The following is a 23,697-nucleotide window of genomic DNA, read 5'->3' as shown; positions in this document are numbered from 1 at the left end:
GTCTGTCAACAAAACAGGGAAGTGAAAAGACAAAAGTCCCTTGTGGCGCTGGAAGCTTTTTGTCAATGAAAATAGACATTTTTCACGACAAAAGTCACTTTGCAGTGTACATGCTCAGGCAGTTTTGTTGAATAAAAATGCATTTTTCCTAAACAAAACTTGCTAATGTAGACAAGCCCTTAGTTCAGACTGCAACCAGTTAATGACACAGCATTAGGTAATTAGCCATAAGTTTTACCTTGTGTCACAACTAGCAGAGCCTGCTACATGGCTGTTGTCCAGCAGCTAGGTCATTCTTATACTATTCTGTAGACCCCTTAGCAGTGTTCATGAAATCACTTAATGCTTCCTCACAGCTCTTTGCAGTAAGGCAATTCTGAGAATATCCACAAAATGTTGTGGTTGTCTTTTTATGACACTTTTCTGGGCAGTGCATCCTGGTGAGACAATAGGCATGATTACAATTACTCCTGAAACACAATTGTGTTTGAACAGTGTGTGATCAAGTAAGCTTCTCTTTACTAAAACATAGTTTTATTTGTAATATATATGGGACTTGGGTCTCCATTACTATTAAAGAAATAGGTTAGCCTTAAACATCAGTGAGAGTTTACCATTTAACTTGAACAATTAAATGAAAGAAACTAGATCAATGGCTTTTAGCTACTGTTTAAAGGAAGGAGATGATTTAAAAGAATCTGCTGCTGAAAATTTTATTTCAGATTTGCATCATGTCACTGTTACAAAACATTAAGGCTACGTCTACACTGGCCCCTTTTCCGGAAGGGGCATGTAAATTTCACAAGTCGTCGTAGGGAAATCCGCGGGGGATTTAAATATCCCCCGCGGCATTTAAATAAAAATGTCCGCCGCTTTTTTCCGGCTTTTAAAAAAGCCGGAAAAGAGCGTCTAGACTGGCACTTTTTCCGGAGGATCGGGGCCAGTCTAGACGCTCTTTTCCGGCTTTTTTAAAAGCCGGAAAAAAGCGGCGGACATTTTTATTTAAATGCCGCGGGGGATATTTAAATCCCCCGCGGATTTCCCTACGACGACTCGTGAAATTTACATGCCCCTTCCGGAAAAGGGGCCAGTGTAGACGTACCCTAACTGAAGAAAATATAGTTATCACACAGGAAGATTTAAAGACTGAATTACTCTAAATTTATTTACCTAATGTAGTCCACTGTCCAGAAGCTGTAAGCAATTTCAAATTGGTGCTAACATTTGGATCACTAAAAAATGCCTAAAATTTCAAATAAAAAATGAAAGTTAACAAAATGAGATCATAATATTAGCAAAGCAATACATTACATTTTTTTTTACAAATTTTATTGTCCCATTAAATAAGTGGCTCTGAGTTTGCATGTAAAAAAATCACATCTCCAAGTTTATGACTTCGCAATTATGACTAACCAGTTTTTAAAAATATATCCATAAATGTATTTATGTATGTAAATTTGTGGGTTTCCATCTGCATAACACCAGTTGTCTCAAAGAATGCCTGCAGAAATGAAAGCAGCTTGGTGTGATACATTTTAACTGCATTACAAAGTTTTGGTGAAAAGGGAATTCTCAGAACTCCTTTTTCTTCAGCATAATCAAAATCCATACATAGTTTTCATGTTTTCTGCAGGCCCAAGTTAGTAATATAAACCATAAATTATTATATGTAATCACTACAGTTTAGCTAATTTATGTTTTATCATTAAAAAGTGGTAAAGAATAGGGATGAAAACAACTAATTGACTATTCGGTAAGCAAATGTTTATTGGATAGTCCACACACTAGTCAATTAGTTGCTCCCCCCCAACCCTTGCTGCCTCTATCAAAAAGAGGCAGCAAGGGGGAGGAGAGGAGTGGGTCCTGGGGGGAGCCAGTTTAAAAGCTGGTTCCCCCAGCTCCAGCTTTGTGGAAGGGGGCGGAGGTGCAGTAGTGGTGTTCCACCTTTGAAATGTACAAGAGTCCCCGGTTGAGGCTCTTGTACATTTTAAAGCAGAAGCACTGCATGGAACCCAGGATCAGCGGGGGCACTTCTGCCTTCGAAATGTAGCAACAGCCAGGCAGGCTCTTGCTACATTTCAAAGCGGAAGCACCCTTATCGACTAATCAAATAGTCAATGGAAATTCCATTGACTATTTGATTAGTTGGTTAATCTAATTTTAACATCTCTAGTAAGGAGGCAGTGTTTTTAATAAGTCTTCAGATATTTAAGATGTAGAATTATCCTAGAAGGAGCTCAGATGCTTAGCTACATTCCTGAATAGACGGGGGTTAGGGGGATTGCATGTTACCACCTGATTGTGAATTCATCCCCAAGAAAATCAGTTGACATTGTCAAAGGTCTATTCAACTAATACAAAAACAACAACCTGCTTTTACACTAAACAGGTGCATTCTCTTTATTAAATCAAATCACTTTGCAGAAGGAAATATATTCTATTTTACACTGAAGGAAATTGAGGATAACAGAGGTTAAAGACAAAGGGCTTAATATTTAGAAATGCTAAACATCTAAGACCAATTGAAGTCAACAAGATCTGCAGTTGATCAGCATCTCTGAAAACATGGCCCCACTTTTTCAGATTTCTGAATGCATATGCACATTTAGTTTGTACATACAATTGCTGTGACTGAGCAACTGATTTGATTAACTGCATGTGCATGTGCATTTTTAAAAATCTAGACTTAGGTGACTTTCTCCCAAATATCAAAAATATAAAGGCAGCCAGGACCAGTCCAGAACTGACCAGAGTCCCAGTTATTGGTTCTTATGTTGCCTCACCAGACCAACAGAGAAATGTTAACATTTTGCCTGCAAAATGCTTGTCATCATATTACACAGCTTACCAAAATTATTAGCACCTCATACCCAACCCATCTATGCACAGCATACAAAATATTATGGGAAAGTTTAAGTGTTATTCCAGCACAAAAAAGTTACAGTTCCTTTAAGAAGGAACCATGAATTGATAGATTTATAACTACCTTAACAAATTCATCCTTTTGATAGACCTTAAAAAGTTGGTCAAAACTGAAAACTTGCACGGTGATTCTGCCATACATGGACCTGAAATACAGCACACGGTAAGTAATGATATTTTTAAAAGCACAAACTGGACACATCCCTAGAGAATATATCAGCCATGCAGAGCTGTCTAGATATTAGCCCAGGCTCAATAATCATGTGCTTACCCTTTCATGACATCTGTTGATAATTATTTTTTCATTATATTTTATTCATCTGTCCAAGAGATTAAAAAAAAAAAACCCTACTCATCTAGGGCAGGAAGAAGTTTGCAAGGCCGAAATCTATATTGATTTAAAATAACAGCAATTAACTTTACTTCAGGAACTGTCCTCCAAATAGCTCTTCAGCATCAAGTCAAGCTCTGGACTAGGGATGTCAACATGTAGTCGACTATCTTGTTGATTACATGCATTTCCCCACCCCCGACTGCCTTTCTATCAGAGGCAGCAAGGGGGGGGAGCAGGAGCAGATGCTGGGGGGAGCTGGCTTGCTGGTGTCCCCCCCCAATCACCAGCTCCATGGTGCTGCCGCCCAGGGGCAGATGACGATTTTGCGGGGCTCAGGGCAGCACAATTTCGTGGGGCCCCCCTTTGACACGGCACATGTGCGGTGGCGCCATGCACATGCGCAGGGCTTCTTGAAGCGTGGGGTCTGGGGCGGCCGCCCCACTTGCCCTGCCATATATCCGCCCCTGCTGCCGCCCCCTCCATACTGCTGCCTCTCTCAGAGGCAGCATGGGAAGGGGGGAGGAAGAGTGCAGAGGAGGCTGTCATGAAGCTTCCGCAAGTGGGTCTGAGCGCAGGGTGGCAGGGAGTTCCGAGGGAATAGGGCCAAAATGCCTGTGCTGTCTGCTCCGCCCCCAAGGACTACTGAATAGTAGAGTAATGGATAAGAATTCATCTGGTTACTCAACTATTCAATTACCCAACATTTAACATCCCTACTCTGGACCCACCCCACAGTTCTACTGCAAAAGACTGACCTTAATCTCAAGAAAGGGTAACAACAGTAACTCTGTATCCTCCTTCCCAGCAGATCGCAGCCCCTGCTATCCTCCCCGGCGCCCAAAGGATCCCCCTGGCGCCCCTCCCCCACCGCTCCTCGCCCAGCCGATCCCCTGGCGACCCTCCCCCATCGCTCCTCGCCCAGCCGATCCCCTGGCGCCCCTCCCCCATCGCTCCTCGCCCAGCCGATCCCCTGGCGACCCTCCCCCATCGCTCCTCGCCCAGCCGATCCCCTGGCGACCCTCCCCCACCGCTCCTCTCCCAGCCGATCCCCTGGCGCCCCTCCCCCATCGCTCCTCGCCCAGCCGATCCCCTGGCGACCCTCCCCCACCGCTCCTCTCCCAGCCGATCCCCTGGCGACCCTCCCCCATCGCTCCTCGCCCAGCCGATCCCCCTGGCGCCCCTCCCCCATCGCTCCTCGCCCAGCCGATCCCCTGGCGCCCCTCCCCCATCGCTCCTCGCCCAGCCGATCCCCTGGCGCCCCTCCCCCATCGCTCCTCGCCCAGCCGATCCCCCTGGCGCCCCTCCCCCATCGCTCCTCACCCAGCCGATCCCCTGGCGACCCTCCCCCACCGCTCCTCTCCCAGCCGATCCCCTGGCGACCCTCCCCCACCGCTCCTCTCCCAGCCGATCCCCTGGCGCCCCTCCCCCAGCGCTCCTCGCCCAGCCGATCCCCTGGCGACCCTCCCCCAGCGCTCCTCGCCCAGCCGATCCCCTGGCGCCCCTCCCCCACCGCTCCTCGCCCAGCCGATCCCCTGGCGCCCCTCCCCCATCGCTCCTCTCCCAGCCGATCCCCTGGCGCCCCTCCCCCACCGCTCCTCTCCCAGCCGATCCCCTGGCGCCCCTCCCCCACCGCTCCTCGCCCAGCCGATCCCCTGGCGCCCCTCCCCCACCGCTCCTCTCCCAGCCGATCCCCTGGCGCCCCTCCCCCACCGCTCCTCGCCCAGCCGATCCCCTGGCGCCCCTCCCCCATCGCTCCTCGCCCAGCCGATCCCCTGGCGCCCCTCCCCCATCGCTCCTCGCCCAGCCGATCCCCTGGCGCCCCTCCCCCACCGCTCCTCGCCCAGCCGATTCCCTGGCGCCCCTCCCCCATCGCTCCTCGCCCAGCCGATCCCCTGGCGCCCCTCCCCCATCGCTCCTCGCCCAGCCGATCCCCTGGCGCCCCTCCCCCACCGCTCCTCTCCCAGCCGATCCCCTGGCGCCCCTCCCCCAGCGCTCCTCGCCCAGCCGATCCCCTGGCGACCCTCCCCCATCGCTCCTCGCCCAGCCGATCCCCTGGCGCCCCTCCCCCACCGCTCCTCTCCCAGCCGATCCCCTGGCGCCCCTCCCCCAGCGCTCCTCGCCCAGCCGATCCCCTGGCGCCCCTCCCCCACCGCTCCTCTCCCAGCCGATCCCCTGGCGCCCCTCCCCCACCGCTCCTCTCCCAGCCGATCCCCTGGCGCCCCTCCCCCAGCGCTCCTCGCCCAGCCGATCCCCTGGCGACCCTCCCCCATCGCTCCTCGCCCAGCCGATCCCCTGGCGCCCCTCCCCCACCGCTCCTCTCCCAGCCGATCCCCTGGCGCCCCTCCCCCAGCGCTCCTCGCCCAGCCGATCCCCTGGCGACCCTCCCCCATCGCTCCTCGCCCAGCCGATCCCCTGGCGCCCCTCCCCCACCGCTCCTCTCCCAGCCGATCCCCTGGCGCCCCTCCCCCACCGCTCCTCGCCCAGCCGATCCCCAGGGCGGTCTCTCTCCACCAAGAGGCGTAGAAGGCCCGAGGCAACTAGCAGCGTTTCTCTCTCCCACCATTTGCGGAGCCGGGCCTGCGTGTCTCTGTTCTCGAGGGAGGGGAGGCTTTTCTGGGGGAGATAACGAAAAGTGAAGCGCGGCCCCGACTCTTCACCCCCTGCAGACATGTTCCTCCCCTGGACGCTGCTCTGGTTACCATGGAAACGCGCCCAGCACGCGGTACTCTGGTTTTTCTGCCTCCCCCCGGAACTGTGGCGCGCTGAGAATGGTTCCGCTGATTCAAGGGGCCGGGTTAGTCTCTGAAGCTCCTGGCGCCTGGGGGATGGGAAACAACCGGCTCAGCTTCCTTCTCTTCCCGCTTCTTTCGGTTTGCAAGCACATCAAATGCTGCATTTCGGTATCACTAAGCACCTGCTTGGCTGGGCCAGACTTCCAACCCTGGAGCTTCCCCAGACAAGCCCTGGGCACAGTATTGGCAACTGCCGGTGCCAGCCTTTCGTAACTCGGGAGACAAGCCCTCAGTTACTATGAGATTGTTTTACAAATGACCCTCTCTAGCTGTGGAGTCTGAGCCAGGTTGCACTGAGATCATGCTGCCAATGTCAAGCTTGGCCTTGCAACCATAAAAGCGAGTTGAAGTTTTTCAACCCCTGACTCCATGAAGTGGGACTTCAAGAAAAACATCATCTGCCCTGAGAGATGGCAGTTGTGGAGCCTTGGGGAACCTGGGGAAATATCTGCTTTTTCATAAAGAATAAAGGGAACATTTTCCTGCAATGCAATTTCTCATCCTTTCCATTGCCAATCTGCTCGTCCTGAAAAGGAAGCCTTATTTTGTCCCAAATCTGCAAGCAACATTTCACCCTACTCAACAGTCTCCAGAACCTGTGAGTATTGGGTGTGTGTTTGGTGGAAAGTGTTTGGGACCACATCTGATTTTTCAGTGATGGGCTAGATGCCAAATTACATTGAGTATTCTACAAGCCACAAAAGTAGATGCTCTTTCAGACCTATACTATAAAAGTGCAAAAACTTAATTCTTTCTCTTATAAGAAAGTTTGATGGAAACTAATGGAAAATCATAGCTTTTCTGGTAGTTTTAAACCATCCTATTGTATTTTGATCAAATATTCTGTCCTGCAAATAAAATTCCATAGGATGATTCTAAAAGCTAGATAAATATCATCTGTTCATACATTTGTACAGGTTTTCAGAACAATTTCTATAGGATTCAATAGTTTTGTGCCTATTAAATTATATAGAGTTTTCCAGAAGGGTTCATACACCAGTGATCTCTAATTGATCAGAATTAATTAGAAAATCAAATTATAGCAGAACCCTAAAAAATATGTGCATATCAACCATTTATCTCCTTTGTTTCAGAACTTTAAATTCTCCCATTCCAATACAGTTCTATAGAGTTTAAATACATATTTCTATTTTTTTGCTCAAATGTCTCTTTTTATACCTTTCAAAGGATAGCAGGTGTCCATCCAACATTTAAAAGCCATAAAGGATCTGGCTTTCAACTCCATTAAATATATATTGAACTGGGAAAGGCTTATGGAAGGATAAAGAAGAAAAAAAGTAATAATTTCTATTTAGGGTTGCCAGATGGTTTCAACAAAAATACCGGACATACTTGACATTACATCACAATCTACATTACATCTTATTTAGAAAATACCGGACATTTATATTTTCTCAAGTTGTTTCCTGAACAGAAAGCTCAAATACTGGACTCTCCGGTTCAAAACCGGACACCTGGCAAGCCTATTTCTATTTTGCAGCAAAAGATATGTGTTCTAAATAATAGCTGGAATGCATAGCTATAACTGTATTTTTGCTTATCAGTTAATCAATTACACTATTCCATCCCTAATTGGTAAGAGAGACAAACTTGTATAGAGCTCCTCTTCAGGACTGGGAAACTAGGGTACATCTTAAGGATGTTAAATAGCAGTTACTTTACTAGTCAAGTAGTTGATGGAATTTCCATTGACTACTTGACTAGTCAATAGGCACTTTTGCATTCCTCCTTTGAAATTTACAAGAGCTCTTGCTGGGGCTCTTGTACATTTCAAAGGAGGAATGTTGAACACCCTGTGCAGCCGGGAACCAGCAGGAAGTCCTGCTGACTCCAGGCTCCTTGTTGCACTACTGATTTGAAATGTCACGCAGAGCCCGGGGTCAACTGGGGACTCCCCAGATGATCCTGGGTTCTGCAGAAATGCCGCATGGAGCCCGAGATTAGCTGGGAAGTCCCCAGCTAACCTTGGGTTACAGACGGCGCTGCCGCTTTGAAACACCGCCTCCGCATTTCAAAGGGGCAGCGCTGCCCTTTGAAGTACCTCCTTTCCTCCACCCCCTTTGTTGCCTCTGTATGATAAAGGCAGCTTGTCGGGGGGGGGGAGGGGGGGGAGGGGGGGGAGGGGGGGAAGGGAATCAACTAGTTGACTGACTATCCAATAAGCATTTGTTTATCAGATAGTTGACTAGTCCACTAGTCTTTAACATCCTTAGTACATCTACATTTCACAGCTGTTAGCAACACAACTGTGTTGACATAACTTTTGTTGATCAAGTGCAAGTATAAACATACTCTGAATATAACAGCTAAATACGAGGTGGAACAGATTGTTTACCAAAAGTAGTTACATATTTCAAGGATCCATTCAAAGTGAAGAGACCTGTTAACATTCCCCCAATCATAAGGAGCCTGGGGTGGTTGACAAAGGGCCTCTGCCCACTAGCTGCTGCCCTTTGACTCTCCCCCACATAGCATTTGGAGGAACACATGAACCTTCTTGCCCTTCACCCCCCATGCATTACCCCTGGCCACATGCTCCTGGCCAGATGCTGGGGTGAGGGGCTTGTTCAGCAGGGAACTGCAGTGGAAAGGAGAAGCAAGTGGTGCCAGCTGCTTGTATTAGGCTACCTCCCCACTGCAGGCAGGGGCTGTTCTAGCCGGCCAGCGCAGCCCCTGCCTGTGGGGCACTCAGACCCACTGTGGGGCTGAAGCAGCCTCCAGCCCGCAACTATCTGGAAGTTGCTGCTGCCCCCATCAGTTAACCACTAAGGATGAGGCTTACCAGTTACATGTCCACATCTCTAGTTTTGCATTTGTTGTTTGTAAGGCATCTGGTTCTGCTTTGAGTTGGTGTCCTGCTCTGTAGGCAGCATCCTTCTGATGTAAGCTTGGAGAGGTTGGAGCATAGTTCGAAGACGAGGCGAGGGGATTCAGGAAAGATTTTTTTCAGGATGGAGTATCCTTCCAGGATGGGGTGTAGTTGTTTGATGATACCCCATATGAGTTCCTTAGTGGCATGGTACATAACAATTGGGTTGAGTAGTCAGAGAGAGCTTTATTTCTGTACTGAAGCAGATTCACTCAGGGTATTTGAGTGGCCAGTTCTATGATGTGATCTACTTTTCTGGTGGAAGTCCTTGTTTGATGAAGGAAGTTTTGAGTGTATGAAGATGTACATTCCAGACTTTCTTCTCTGAATCATACTCTGTGCCTTGCTGTAAATAAGACTTCCTGGTGTGGACCTATGAAGTTAAGTTACTGTGCTCTGTGGGTTTCTTGTTTAGAGTTGTCTATAGGGTTTCATTGTTAAAGTTGATTGTTGTGTCCAGGAATCTGATCCTAGCATGGGACTTTAATGGACGGGTTATGGTAGTTGATACTGTGGTAATATCTAGAAGGGAATTTTATTTATCTGACCAGATGATGAAAATACAATCACTATAGCTCAAGCATTGGTTTTGTGGTGCATTTGTCCAGAAATTCTTTTTCAATGTAGTCCATGAAAAGATTGTCATCATGAGTGGTGTGGAGAGGGCCGATAAAGAAAAGTTATTTATTAGTTCCCCAAATGAAATTAATGGGGAGCAGGTTTAAAACTACTACAAGAAAGTTCTTCTTCACACAGCGTGTAGTCAACCTGTGGAACTCCTTGCCAGAGGAGACTGTGAAGGCCAGGACTATAATAGAGTTTAAAGAGAAGCTAGATAATTTCATAGAGGTTAGGTCCATAAAAGGCTATTAGCCAGGGGATAAAATGGTGTCCTTGGCCTCTGTTTATCAAAGGCTGGAGAGAGATGGCAGGAGACAAATCGCTTGATCATTGTCTTCGGTCCATCCTCTCTGGGGCACCTGGTGTTGGCCACTGTCGGTAGACAGGATATTGGGTTAGATGGACCTTTGGTCTGACCCAGTACAGCCATTCTTATGTTCTTATGGAGAAATTATTGATGAATCTAGGAAGATGAATAGCACATACCTCAAACTTGCATAGGGCATAATAAAGTAAAAACTTCACTGCCAAACCCGGCAATTCAGGTTCCCGCAGTTGCAGCGGCACCACAAGAGACATAGTTTCCCCTGGTCTAATTAAGCATGCCACCCATGCCTAATTCCCTTTGTGGATGTGGCCTAAATATTTACAGAATCAGGCCCACAGAGACAAAATATTTTATAAACAACAGCTGTAGACCTTTGTTGAAAAGATTGCCCTTCTCTCCATAATTGCAGTTGGAACCCACTGAATTATTAAACTAACTACATCAGAATACAAGTAGGGCCTGATTCTGCCTCCTTGCTCTCCCAAAACTCTCAATGGTGTACGAGAAATGCAGCATATTGAATTAGGTTAATGTAATGTTTAAGAAGATGTTTGAATAGTTTAAAGTAGGATTATGGCATAAAGATTAGGGTAATTTTCGAAACTGAGCCCTCTGGATACCCTGTTGAGCTGTTAAAAGGTGTTATGGGTGCATAATGAGGGCAGAATTATACCGTTGGGACTAATTTTTTTAAAATGCTTATTAAGATATCAGAAAGTTTGCATAATAGTACTGATTTTTTAAAATACATAACCTATCTAAATCTAGCATAGTCTTTTGTCCTTCTGATTCTTGCTGATCTCATGAATCAGTCATTTAGGGTGGTGCAAGCATCTTCGGTCACACCCATTGAACTAATCCCTCATGTCTGTAGCATGTTCAGCTTCGGTGCTGAATGCTAGCATGTGGCAATAAAACTCATTCTTTTATTTTTGGTAAGTTTGTCCATATAGCATAGCTTTCTTTTATCAACTTATTAATATGTTTGAGTCACTTTTCCATGAAGAAATACAACCCCAAAGAGGCTTGTAATATTTTACGTAATATATGTGTTTTCAGTTTAGCATGACCACCTCCCATCTTAATCAGAAACTCAAAAGAGAGTCTTACAAAAAGTCAAATGACAAAGGACTAATAAAAATAAATAACACAAGCATGTAGGGACAAAATTAGAAAGGCCAAGGCACAAAGCAAGATTAAGCTACCTAGCAACATAAAGGGTAACAAGAAAACATCCTACAAATACATTAGAAGCAGAAGAAAGACCATCATGAATAGGAGCTGCAAGGGAGAGCTTGACTTACCTGGAGAGCAAATAAAGGGTTAAGCTAACTTGGAGCTGCACCTGAGGGAGGGGCTTTGGGCATTCAGCCAATGAAATGCAGAAAAGGAAATTTCAAATTGAGAAAGGGTTGTTTTCCCCCTCCCTTTATTTTGGAGTCAGCAGTAGTTTTTCCCGAGGTACAGAGCAGGAGAGACTGACTCTCCAAGGAACAGACTCCTTGAATTCATTAAAATGTGCAAGTACGGAAAAGTTTAGATAGTCTGTCAGGTTTTATTGTTTTCCTTGTTTGGGGTCTGGAAATCATGTCTGGTCTGGTCTCTTTTCTTTTGTAACTAAGAATTTCAGCCCAGGGAGAATCCCTGAGTCTATTTCAATTTATGGCTTTTAACAGCCAGTCATTTACTATGCTTGCAACAGCGGTTTTGTTTTAATAATAAAAGTGTTTTCTTTTTGTTTTGGTTAACTGCTATTAATTTATTTTTGTGTCCTTAAACCTACGTGCCTAAGTGAAACCACCTTACCTGGGGGAAGCAGAGCCCCATTGTTCTCTGTGGATTATCTCTGTTTGTTTTCTCAACTTCAAGCAAAACAGAGATTGGGGCAAGGGAAAGAACTTTGCCTCAGGAAAGGGATTTCAAGTGGTTTCTTCCCTGGAAAAGGGTTTATTTTATATTTTTAGAGACACTTGGCAGGAGCAGTGATCAGTCTTCTCTCTCTCTCTCTCTCTCTCTCTCTTCTTATATCTTAGGGAAACTGAGAATGGACAAGTTTGTCTCTGACGCTATGTCTAGACTACAGGCTTCTTGTGCAAGAAGCTTTTTGCAGAAGAGATCTTCTGAAAAATGTCTTGTGCAAAAGTGTGTCCACACTGCAAAACTGCATCGAAAAAGCAATGCACTTTTACGGAACAGAGCATCAAGACTGCATGAACGCACTCATGAAAGAAAGCACTGATAGGTATTCACAAAATGGCCACCAGGGCACCTGTGTTTTTTTTGAGAGAGGCTTTTTGCACAAAAAGAGGCAGTTCCCCATCCACCCACACCTTTTTGCGCAAGAGCTCTTACTCAAAAAGGAGTTATTACTCGTAAAAGGAGGAATAATTCTTGCACAAAACTCCCTCTGTTCTGTTGATTTACTTGTGCAAAAACGTGTTTAAGGTGCGGATGCTCCGTGAGTTTTTGTGAAAAACCAGCCATTTTTGTGCAAAAACTCTGCAGTCTAGACATAGCCTGAGAGTTACAGAGACAGGTTCTTACAGAGTTTATTCCACTAGCTGGCCCCCATCACCTACACTCGAAGTGCCAGGTTGGGGAATTGAGCTGCAACAAATACCAAGTACAGAGAAGGCCCATTATTCAAAGGGGGGTGGATAGTAATAATAACAGAAAACGTGGAAATGGCAGAAGTGTTAAATGACTTTTTTGTTTCAGTTTTCACTAAAAAGGTTAGAAGTGATTCGATACCTAACAAAGGGTATGTCTACACTACAAAGTTAATTCGAACTAACGGATGTTAGTTCGAATTAACTTTGATAGGTGCTACACTAGCGCTCCACTAGTTCGAACTTAATTCAAACTAGTGGAGCGCTTAATTCGAACTAGGTAAACCTCATTCTACGAGGACTAAGCCTAGTTCGAACTTACTAGTTCGAATTGAGGGGTGTGTAGCCCCTTAATTCGAACTAGTGGGAGGCTAGCCCTCCCCAGCTTTCCCTGGTGGCCACTCTGGCCAACACCAGGCAAACTCTATTGCCCCCCTCCTGGCCCCGGACCTCTTAAAGGGGCACAGGCTGGCTACGATGCCCGTGCCAGGTGCAAGCCTGCCAGCACCCAGCTAGCAGACCCTGCACCTGGCACGGCTCGAGCCAGCCACCCGATACCCCCCAGCCTTCCCCCTCTTCCCAGGACCAGGCTGGCGGCTCCCGGGAGCTTGCCCGGGACCGCAAGAGGCGGGCACCCACCTGGGCTAGTGCGGACATCGTGGACCTCGTCCACGACCTCCGCACTAGGCACAGGAAAGTGGCCGTCTAGGGCAGGAGAGTTGCCAACCTGGCCACCCAGGAGCAGGTGTGCATGAAAATCAAGGTGGTCCACTGAGACCCCCAACCCTGAGCCCTGAGCTTACAGTGACCATACTGGGTCAGACTAAAGGTCCATCTAGCCCAGTAGCCTGTCTGCCGACAGCGGCCGACCCTAGGGACCCTGGAGGGGATGGACCGAAGACAGTGACCAAGCCATTTGTCTCATGCCATCCCTCTCCAGCCTTCCACAAACTTTGGGCAGGGACACCACTCCTACCCCCTGGCTAATACCACTCCATGGACCCAACCTCCATCACTTGATCTCACTTCTCTTTAAACTCTGTTCTAGTTGTAGCCTTCACAGCCTCCTGCAGCAAGGAGTTCCACAGATTGACTCTTTGCTTTGTGAAGAACAACTTTCTGTTACTAGTTTGAAGCCTGCCACCCATTCCTTTCCTTTGGTGTCCTCTAGTCCTTCTATTATGGGAACTAATGAAGAACTTTTCTTGATGCACCCTCTCCACCCCACTCATGCTTTTATAGACCTCTATCCTCTCCCCCCTCCATCTCTGCTTTTCTAAACTGAAAAGTCCCAGTCTCTTTAGCCTCTCTTCATATGGGACCTGTTCCAAACCCCTGATCATTTTAGTTGCCCTCCCCTCTCCCACCCTCTCTCTTCTCCCCTCCCACCTCCTTTTCCCAGTCTCCCCCAGTTTTGTTCAATAAAGAGAGATTCTATTTTTGACCACACGTTTTCTTTATTTTGTACATCAGGAAGGGGGGCTAGGGAGGGGTAAGTGGAAGGAGGTGAGGGAGGAATGGGGTACGAGCCCCCGATGGGGAGGACTGGGCTGGCTCTGTGGGCTTCTGGGGGGTGGAAGCTCTCCTGTAGCCCCCCAATTGCCCCCTCTCCCCAGATGGCAGCCTGCGGCAAGTGCAGCCGGTCTGAGTGCTGTGATGTGCCCAGTGTGGGTACTCCGGGCAATCCAAGCCAGGACTGCTTTTCAAGCGGGGCACCCCTGAGAACTGTCTGTCCGGAGTGGGGGTCGGGTCCCTTTAAGCACAGCCCTCGGCTAGCCCGAGACAGCAGCTCCACGCTCTAAGTCCTCATCTGATGCCCTGCCGGCACTGCTTCCGGCCATCCTTAACCCCGGTTCAGGGTCCACTTAATGTGGACATGCTAGTTCGAATTAGCAAAATGCTAATTCAAACTAGTTTTTTAGTCTGGATGCGTTAGTTCGAATTAGCTTAGTTCGAATTAACTAATTCGAACTAAGTTAGTTCGAATTAACGCTGTAGTGTAGACATACCCATAGAGAGTAAGCCTGATTGCCTTTTGTTTCTCATCAAGTGTAGAAGGTAGAGTTATGGCAATAGGAGGAAGCTATAAATATGTAAGAATTAGAACGTAGCTCTGTTGCCTCATAAGTCCTTTGTCTTTTACATTAAATTAAGACTTTTTTAGGGCAGGCAGGCAAAGCCAGTTCTTATTGTTCTTTTAAGTGCTGCAGAGGAAGTTGTGTCTCTTTTCATAATAATTCTGTCTTCTTTGTCCACTGTTTATAGTTATTTAAACAAAGTTCAAGAAGCATTATAAAATAAGGTTCCCAGATGTTTTCTTCCACTGAGTCCAGTCTCCAGGGTGTAATCATGACTCCAAACATTGGCCATTGGAAATAAAACTAACACAGGTGAAGTCCTTCCTGCATTGAGACATTTGTTGTTGTTTTTTACCTTTATGCCTTAAGGTTTTGGTTTTTATTTTAAACCATTTATTCTAAAATCCCACACAGGGTTTTTTCATGCAATTATTTTTGTTCATATGAAAAAATCTACTCTATTAAAATACCCAGCTAGGAAGAAGGAGGACTAGGGACAGTTGAAAGATTGTGTTGTTTTCTTGGGAGACCTCAGTTTAATTCCTTGTTCTACCGTGGACTTCAAGTGTGATCTTGGACAAGTCACTTAGGCCCAGATCAGTGTTCCCTCTAAGATGTGGGGCAATACAGCTTCACGAGTGATGAATCAGCCCCATCCAGGCAGTCAGCTCCATTCACATCTTAGAAAGAACACTGGTCCAGATTAAGGATGTTAAAGTAATTTCCGCTGAACCTGGGACCCCAGGCTCCGCGTGGCATTTCAAATTGGCAGTGCAACATGGACCCCGGGATCTGCCCGCATGCAGTCCAGAGTCAGCGGGACTTCCCTCTGGCCCTGGGCTGCATGTGTAGTTCCGCATTTCTCCTTTGAAATGTAAGAGGACTGTGGAAGTGCCTATTGACTAGTTGAGTAGTCGATGGAAATTCCATCGACTACTCAATGAGTAAATTAAACGATATTTAAGATCCTTAGCCCAGATCCTCCAAGTTCTTTAGGTGATCAACTCCTATTGATATAAATAGGAATGAGGTGCCTGAATACCTTTTTAGCATCTGGGCCTTAATCTCTCAGGTAGAACAGGGATAGGAGTACTTCCTTACCTAACAGGAGTGTTGTAAGGATAACACATTGTGAAGTGCTCAGATACTGTAGTGATGAGGGATAAATACCCGCAATGGCACACAGCTCGTCTTTGATCTGTGAATGATACCTGAGTCTTTAAAAAAAATTTCTGATCACTAAAGATCCCATAGCAGTTTTCTTAAGATTGTGGACACTTGTGTTTTAACCAGCCTCCAATTATTTTTATTACCTGTCCAGCATATTACACTTATCCTGTACAGACTAACTCGGCTACTCCTCTGAATCTTTTGCCATCATACAGTTTTTCAAGACAGTGAATGCTTATTAAAGCCAAGAAGTACAATGCATTGCCTCTTCTTTCCAGTAGAGGACAGTGTGCACACATCTAGTGAAGATGGAATAACATTTCAAATGCAAAACAATGTGTGACTCCTATGAGTAGGGTGATCTCATGGGATCAACAATAAATTAAATGAACGCTAATTTTGTAGCTACATTTGCAGCTGACAACAGTGAAAGTGGGAGGGCATGGAAAAGGCCAGGTTTGGATTGTGATATAGCTGCAGAGCAATTACATTTTAAACCTTGTGTGCCTTTGACTGCCAAACTAAACATGTTTAGAATGGCTAACTTTTTCATAAGAAATTAATAAGAAGATGTGATACCTCATCACCTAATATTTAATGAAGTGCTTTCTTATTAAGGACATATATTTAAGGAACAGGAAGAGATCATCCAGTCCAACTTACCATGAAAGCTCATGATACCATCTACATGTTTTGTTAATCTATAAAGTGCTACCAGACCATTTGTTGTTTTTTAAGTTTATTCTACTCTTTTAGCTGTGCTATTTAATCCACCTCCCTTCAGCCCTTCCCTTCTCCTTGAAAGAATAAAGATAACTCTGAGACTCATTAGTTTGAATATACCTTGTATTTATTAATGCCTGAAGGACTCCAAAGTGCTACAAGAACTAGGGATTGGGTGCTGCAACCACTACCAAGCTAAGTCAATATGACCATTCATGGACAAACATTTTGGCTCAAGACCTTGAGGCTGTGTCTACATTGACACAATCTTGCGCCAAAGTGGCCGCTTTTGTGCAAAAACATGCTGCCTGTCTACACTGGCAGGGAGTTCTTGCACATGAACACTGACATTCTAATGTGTGAATTCAGTGCTTCTTGCGCAAGAACTATGATGCTCCCGCTCAGGAATAAGCCCTCTTGCGCAACTGTTCTTGCACAAGAGGCCAGTGTAGACAGGCAACATGAATTTCTTGTGTAAGAAAGCCCGATGGCTAAAATGGCCATCGGAGCTTTCTTACTCAAGAGATCTTCTACACTGGCACGGATGCTCTTGCACAAAAGCACGTCTTGCGCTAAGGCACATGCCAGTGTAGACGCTCTCTTGCACAAATACTTTAACGCAAGAACTCTTGCGTTAAAGAGTATTTGCGCAAGATTATGCCAATGTAGACACCGCCTGAATGTATTTAGGAACCTAACGCTCAGTTGAAATCAATGGGAGTTGGATACTTGTATACCTTTGAGGATCTGGCTTGTGCCCCTTAGATAAGCATTTGTAGTCAGCACTAGAGGAAGGGGAACAAGACAAACTGCATGCCAGAAAAAGATAGGGAATATTGGCAAATGTCTACAGAGATAGACCTGAACTGTTAAACTTGAGATACTCTGTATAAAATCTCTTTTGAAAGTCCTCCATGCTATATCATCTCATGGATGTGAGTTTATCTACGCTGGGAGGATGTAGAACTATCTTAAATATTTGGATACCCAAAATGAATGGGAATTTGGCATCTAGACAGTAGCTCTGAAAGCTTAAGTTTTACTAGTGTGACAATATGATCAGCTTTATTAGTTCCTTTCATTTTGAAAATATCATGTCACTTTAAAGTCTCAGACCAATGCCCTTAACTATTTGGTAGAATAGATTTTTTGTTCTGATTTTAGATTTCCAAATGAAAGAAAGAGAGGTGCAGACAAACAAAAAGTACTGATTTGCTTCACTCAATCATCTAATTTGACAGTCAAACTAAAATATTTTCCCTATATTTGACGTTACCTGATTTCATGCAATAATTTAGAAGATTCAAGCTTTTTCTTGGTTTTAATTTTTGTAGAATAAGCCTCTTTCAAAGAGTTATTAGTTTTAAAAGATTATCTCCACCTCTGTCTATTTAGACCCCAAATTCTCAAAAATCTCTAAGTAACAGGTATTTTGGATTGCTGGGATGCCAATTTCTTACTGTATTGTCCCAGAATTTAGTTAGCCTCAAAAGCAGAGAGTATGTTTTATCGAAGTCCTAACAGAGCTACACTGAGGTTACTTAATTAGAATGGAGCAAACAATCCCCAAAGTTGATGGCTATTTCAATACATAGATTTACCAAGCCACCACAAAAAAGCTTCTCTTATACCTCAGGCTATGTCTACACCTCAACGTTAATTCACAATAAGTTGTTTTTTAATAACAGTTCCTGAAATAACCATTTTGAAATAACACATTCACACAACAAATTCCCATAGAAACAGCGCAGAACTACATTGAAATAGTGTGTCCACACTCATTGGAGCCAGAATTGCATTTAAAGCCCCCCAAAAGCATCTAAGCGGAGCATCAGTACAGCAGTCACTTCCTGTAGCTGCTTCCTGAGGCTAGATGAGGCTCATGCTTAAAGGGGTTCCCTCCACAGCCACATCACAGACTCCTCTTCACCTTTGCATACCTCCTCATGGGACAGCAAACTCCACACCACGTGCTCGGGTTGCCCTTACAGACATCATAGCACTTCTGTCACAGAGCCAGACCTGCAAAGCAGTCACCAGCTCATAGAGACCTCATGCTGCACCTTCTGGTGCAGTTTATGCAGATTGCCCTTGTGTCACTGCTTGAGGACAAATACCAGAATGGGGGACACCCTCACTTAGGCCTGGGTGCTCTTCATGCACCACAGTCCCTCCCACCACTCCCCTGCACATCATGAACCACTGTTTCGGGCAACAGGAGACGAGTACCGACTGGTGGGACTGGATCATCATGGAGAGATGGGATGACCAGCAGTTGTTCCAGAACTTCCGCATGCAGAAGGACACTTTCATGGAGCTCTGCCAGTGGCTCACCCCTGCTCTCTGACGATGTGACACCTGCATGAGACCCACCATCCCCCTCCAGAAGCAAGTTGACATCGCTATTTGGAAGCTTGCCACACCAGACAGCAACCGCTCCATTGGGAATCAGTCTGGCATTGGGAGATCAACCATTGGGGCCATACTCATGTAGGTATGACTCTTGTTATTGTCCCAGGAGGGCAGTGAAGTACTGGAATGGGGTTGCTCCTGCTGTGGGAAGGGGCTACATTTCAGGGAACTCCCGAGGGCTCTGGCAACCCTGGTATTCTATGTTCCTATGTTTTTACAGATGGTGAGGGCCATTAACACCATCCTGCTGTGCAAGGTCATCATCCTGGGTGACATGGACCCCATCATCACTGGCTTTGCTGCTATGGGCTTCCCCAAATATGTGTGTGTGGGGCATTGATGGCACCCACATCCCCATCCTGGACCCCGACCACTGAGCCTCTGACTATATAAATGGGAAGAGGTACATTTCCATGGTGCTGCAGGTCCTCATGGACCACCAGGGACGCTTCACCAACATTAACGTTGAGTGGTCAGGGAAGGCGCACGACACTGGCCTCTTCAGGAACTCCAGCCTCTTCCAGAAGATGCACACTGGCATTTTTTTCTCCGACTGCACCATCAGGGTTGGAGACGTGAATATGCTTATGTGAATTTTGGGCAACGGAGCTTAATTACTAGGACTGGAAGGGACCTCAAGAGGTCATCGAGTCCAGTCCCCTGCCCTCATGGCAAGACCAAATACTGTCCAGACCATCTCTGATAGACATTTATCTAACCTACTCTTAAATATCTCCAGAGATGGGGATTCCACAACCTCCCTGGGCAATTTATTCCAGTGTTTGACTACCCTGACAGTTAGGAACTTTTTCCTAATGTCCAATCTAAACCTCCCTTGCTGCAGTTTAAGCGCATTGCTTCTTATTCTATCCTCAGAGTTTTCTTCCTCCTCCTTATGACACCCTTTTAGATACCTGAAAACGGCTATCATTTGCCCCCTCAATCTTCTCTTTTCTAAACTAAACAAACCCAATTCTTTCAGCCTTCCCTCATAGGTCATGTTCTCTAGACCTTTAATCATTCTTGTTGCTCTTCTCTGGACCCTCTCCAATTTCTCCACGTCTTTCTTGAAATGTGGTGCCCAGAGCTGGACACAATACTTTAACCGAGGCCTAACCAGTGCAGAGTAGAGCGGAAGAATGATTTCTCGTGTCTTGCTCACAACACACCTGTTAATGCATCCCAGAATCATGTTTGCTTTTTTTGCAACAGCATCACACTGCTGACTCATATTCAGCTTGTGGTCCACTATAACCCCTAGATCTCTTTCTGCCTTACTCCTTCCTAGACAGTCGCTTCCCATTCTGTATGTGTGAAACTGATTGTTCCTTCCTAAGTGGAGCACTTTGCATTTGTCTTTATTAAACTTCATCCTGTTTACCTCAGACCATTTCTCCAATATCTCCAGATTATTTTGAATTATGACCCTCTCCTCCAGAGCAGTCACAACCCTTCCCAGCTTGGTATCATCTGCAAACTTAATAAGTGTACTTTCTATGCCAATATCTAAATCGTTGATGAAGGTATTGCAGAGAGCCGGTCCCAAAACAGACCACTGCGGAACCCCACTAGTTATACCTTTCCAGTAGGATTATCAACTATTAATAACTACAGGATTGTGAACCATTAATAACAATGCCAGCCTTGCTCTTAGAATTTGGTGTAGGGAACATAATGGGTGTAGGTTGGGGTGAGCAATAAGTGGCCGTAGGTGAAACACAGCTCTCCAGGGTTAGTCCTTGGCAAGCCACCAGTGCTTCACCTGCGTATTCACAGATATGTCCGCTTATAGCTCCCACTGGCATGGACTGTCATTCTCAGCCAATGGAAGCTGTAGGAAATGGTCTGTGCTACTTTCCACAGCTCCCCTTGGTCAGGAACAGAGATCTGTGGCCAACTGGAGCCATAAGCAGCTATACCTGTGGATGTGCAGGTAAATAAAGGAGCTAAACCTGATGAACTAAATCTGGCCTGTGGGCTGCTTATTGCTTACCCCTGGGGTAGGGGAAATAGAAAAGGAAGAAGAGAATGGGTGGGCCAGAATCCACCACACTACAGATGTCGTCTCCTTCCCAGGATGCACAGAAGAGCATTATTGTCAGCCACACTGGAACTGCTCTAACTTACATTGGGAGCCTTGTGCCAAAAAATACAAGGCTCCTAAGTAGCCTTAAAAATACATGGAGCACAAAGCTGGCATAAGTCCACTTTTCTTCTCTGCTCTGTCTCTGCCCCCAGGGCAGGAGCAGGGGAACAAAGATCTGGATCCTGGACCTCTTCTTGTGGTATAGGGAAAGAATTCATTTAGTGAAACTGTTGCAAAGTAACTCCAAGTTGTATCGATAAAATAAATATTTGCCTTTGTTTTGTTTCATTGGTTAGGTATTTGCTATGTGAAATAGTACAATTTTATTCATACAGCACTTTCCATTCAAAATGCACCCACCAATGTTTTACAGAATCATATAATCCAAGACATGATACTAAATATAGTATAAATGACAGAAAACAGTAATGCAAGGATACAGTGAGTAAGCTCCTGCAGTACTGGCCTCTGTAAAATTTTACACGAGAGTCTTGTCTGCATGAAGGATTGAAAGATTGCTTCCTGAATGAGGACTAAATTAAAACATTCTGTCATCAAGACCAATAACCAAGAGAGCAGACAAGGTAAGATGCACAGATAAGAGAGAAACAATATGTTTTAAGATGAAGTCCTTTATCATAGGTTAGTTAGTAAAAGATTACTTACTTTCACAGAGCTTAGTTTTAAGTTTTGTTTACCTAGCTGGCCAATAGCTTGCTATACTTTGATAGAACTTCAGCTTATGGGAAAGTCACTCTCTCAAATGTCTTTCAATACTATAAAGAGGTTCTTAATGCTGCATGAGACATGGGTCACCACCTTATTCTAGAAACCAGCTGCATTTGGATAGAAAGCCTGTGATGAAGGGCATTTTAAGTAAGAAGTCTACTACTGGAAACCAGGTTTAATAAGACGTCTACCTACCGGAAGGGTTAAAGACCAGTCACTACCATCAAGGAAAAAAAGAGGACAATTTCACATTTTGCAGTTACATTTATCTAAATAGTCAGCCAAAACAGTTGATGAGGATTAAGCCAGGTAACTGAATCAACACACTTCAGCTAGAAAGTGCAGCATTTTTTACTGTCCTAACTATTCATTATTAAAAGGATTTCAGACACTGGTGAAAAGCAATTAGTAGCACTGAAAGACTTCCTTTGGAGAAAGGATTCTGAACACTGGGACTCAAGTATAAGACAGGACTACAAAAATCTATGAAATAATGACTGGGATAGAGAAGGTGAACAGGAAATTCCTATTTATCCCGTCTCAAAATATAAATGCAAAGGTACATTATATGAAGCTGAAAGACAACAAATAACAAAACTAATAAAAGGACATAATTTTTTGAACAACACTCTTAATCTGTGGCATTCATTGCCACAAAATATTACTGAGGCCAGATGTGAGGCTATGGTACAGTTTCTTTAAATCTATACCAGGAAGCTAACTCCTTGTTCTTCCACTCTACTCTCCTGCAATGAGGAGTAACGGTAGTCCAAATTAGGGGCTTTAGTTCGAAGTACCTAGCCTGTGCTGTGTGTAGCCGCAGGCAGGGTGTTCGAACTAGTGGGCATTTAAAAATGGCGGCGCCCGGGAACATGCAAATAAAGCCTGGGATATTTTAATCCCGGGCTTCATTTGCAAGTTCGAATGATTACATTAGCCACCCTAGTTCGAACTAGGGTGGCTAATGTAGACATACTCTGAGGGACAGCAAAGCAGTCCTGTCTTGGAGTGTCCTGAGTGCCCGCACTTGGGACACCACAGCACTCGGCCACATGGAGCCAGAGCTGCCCCTGGGCATGCCGGTGCATCTCGTGGAGTTGTTGCCATCAGCCCAACGGCACTTGCTGCAGGCTGCCACCCAGGGAGTCCATCGGGGGGCTGTCAGGATCCAGGAGGCCCTGAGGGAGAGCGTCCACCCCGAGGAGCCCTCAGAGTCACCCTGGTCCTCCCCACCGGGGGCTCGTGCCCCATTCCTCCCTCACATCCTTCCACTTACCCCTCCCTAGTTCCCTTTCCTGATGTCAAATAAAAGACACGTATGTTCAAAAATAGAAACTGGGTTTATTAAACAAAACTGGGGGGGAGGGAATGAACCTCTGGGGAGACTGGGAAAAGGAGCTGGGAGAGGGGAAGAGAGGGGAAGAGGGAAGGGGGAAACCTGGGTGGAGGGAGCTAGAAGGGGGAAGCAAGGGGAAGAAGGAGAAGGGGAACTCAGGGTCCAGGATTGGCAGGTCTCCCCGGACGAACTTGATTTTCAGGCAAACCTGCTTCTGGGTTCACATGTGGCCTTTGGTGGCCAGGCTGGCAGCTATCCTGCCATAGACGGCTGCATTCCTCTGTCTAGTGCAGAGATCATGGACGTTGGGGGCATCCCCCCCCAAACCTGAGTAAGTTCCATGATCTCCACCCTGGACCAGGAAGGCACCCGTCTTCTCCAGCCCGTGTCAGGCTCCTGGGAGCTGGCAGACTGCTCCTGGGGAGCGGTGGAGGGCTGGCTGCCAATGGCTTCCTGGCTCATGTTTTGGGGCAACTGAGTCAGGGGACCCGGTGGCCACTGCTGGCTCTGGGCTGGCAGGCTTGGAGCTGGCAAAGGCACTGTGGCCAGAGTCTACCCCTTTAATGGCTCTGGGGCTGGGGGAAAGGAGAGTATGTTTTCCTGGTTGTGCCCAGAGTGGCCACCAGGGCTCCCTGGGAAGAGCTGGAGGCCTCCTATTTTGAATTAA

At 46.1% G+C, this 23,697-nt stretch overlaps 1 protein-coding gene across 6 annotated transcripts in view; it reads right to left on the bottom strand.

The window, feature by feature from the left end:
* The window catches only part of CFAP300 (cilia and flagella associated protein 300), a 46,787-nt gene extending 40,800 nt beyond the window's left edge, over positions 1-5,987 (bottom strand). Inside the window, exons 1-4 of one of the 6 annotated variants that reach the window (XM_075919291.1) lie at positions 5,817-5,941; positions 3,194-3,310; positions 2,987-3,068; positions 1,171-1,243 (exon numbers count right to left, since the gene is read on the bottom strand). In XM_075919291.1, the coding sequence (XP_075775406.1) occupies positions 1,171-1,243; positions 2,987-3,068; positions 3,194-3,201 (163 nt within the window). In that variant the 5' untranslated portion in view covers positions 3,202-3,310; positions 5,817-5,941. Of the gene's footprint in view, positions 1-1,170; positions 1,244-2,986; positions 3,069-3,193; positions 3,311-4,011; positions 4,163-5,816 lie in introns of those variants that run through there. The other 5 variants (XM_075919292.1, XM_075919295.1, XM_075919294.1 and 2 more) reach the window with 5 other exon arrangements.
* Between the last annotated feature and the right edge of the window lie 17,710 nt (positions 5,988-23,697).

The sequence above is a fragment of the Pelodiscus sinensis genome, chromosome 1 (genome assembly GCF_049634645.1).
Source record: "Pelodiscus sinensis isolate JC-2024 chromosome 1, ASM4963464v1, whole genome shotgun sequence".
NCBI classification, from domain to species: domain Eukaryota; kingdom Metazoa; phylum Chordata; order Testudines; family Trionychidae; genus Pelodiscus; species Pelodiscus sinensis.
The sequence above is the reverse complement of the archived record's forward strand: the minus strand, read 5'-3'. Positions and strand labels throughout refer to the sequence as shown.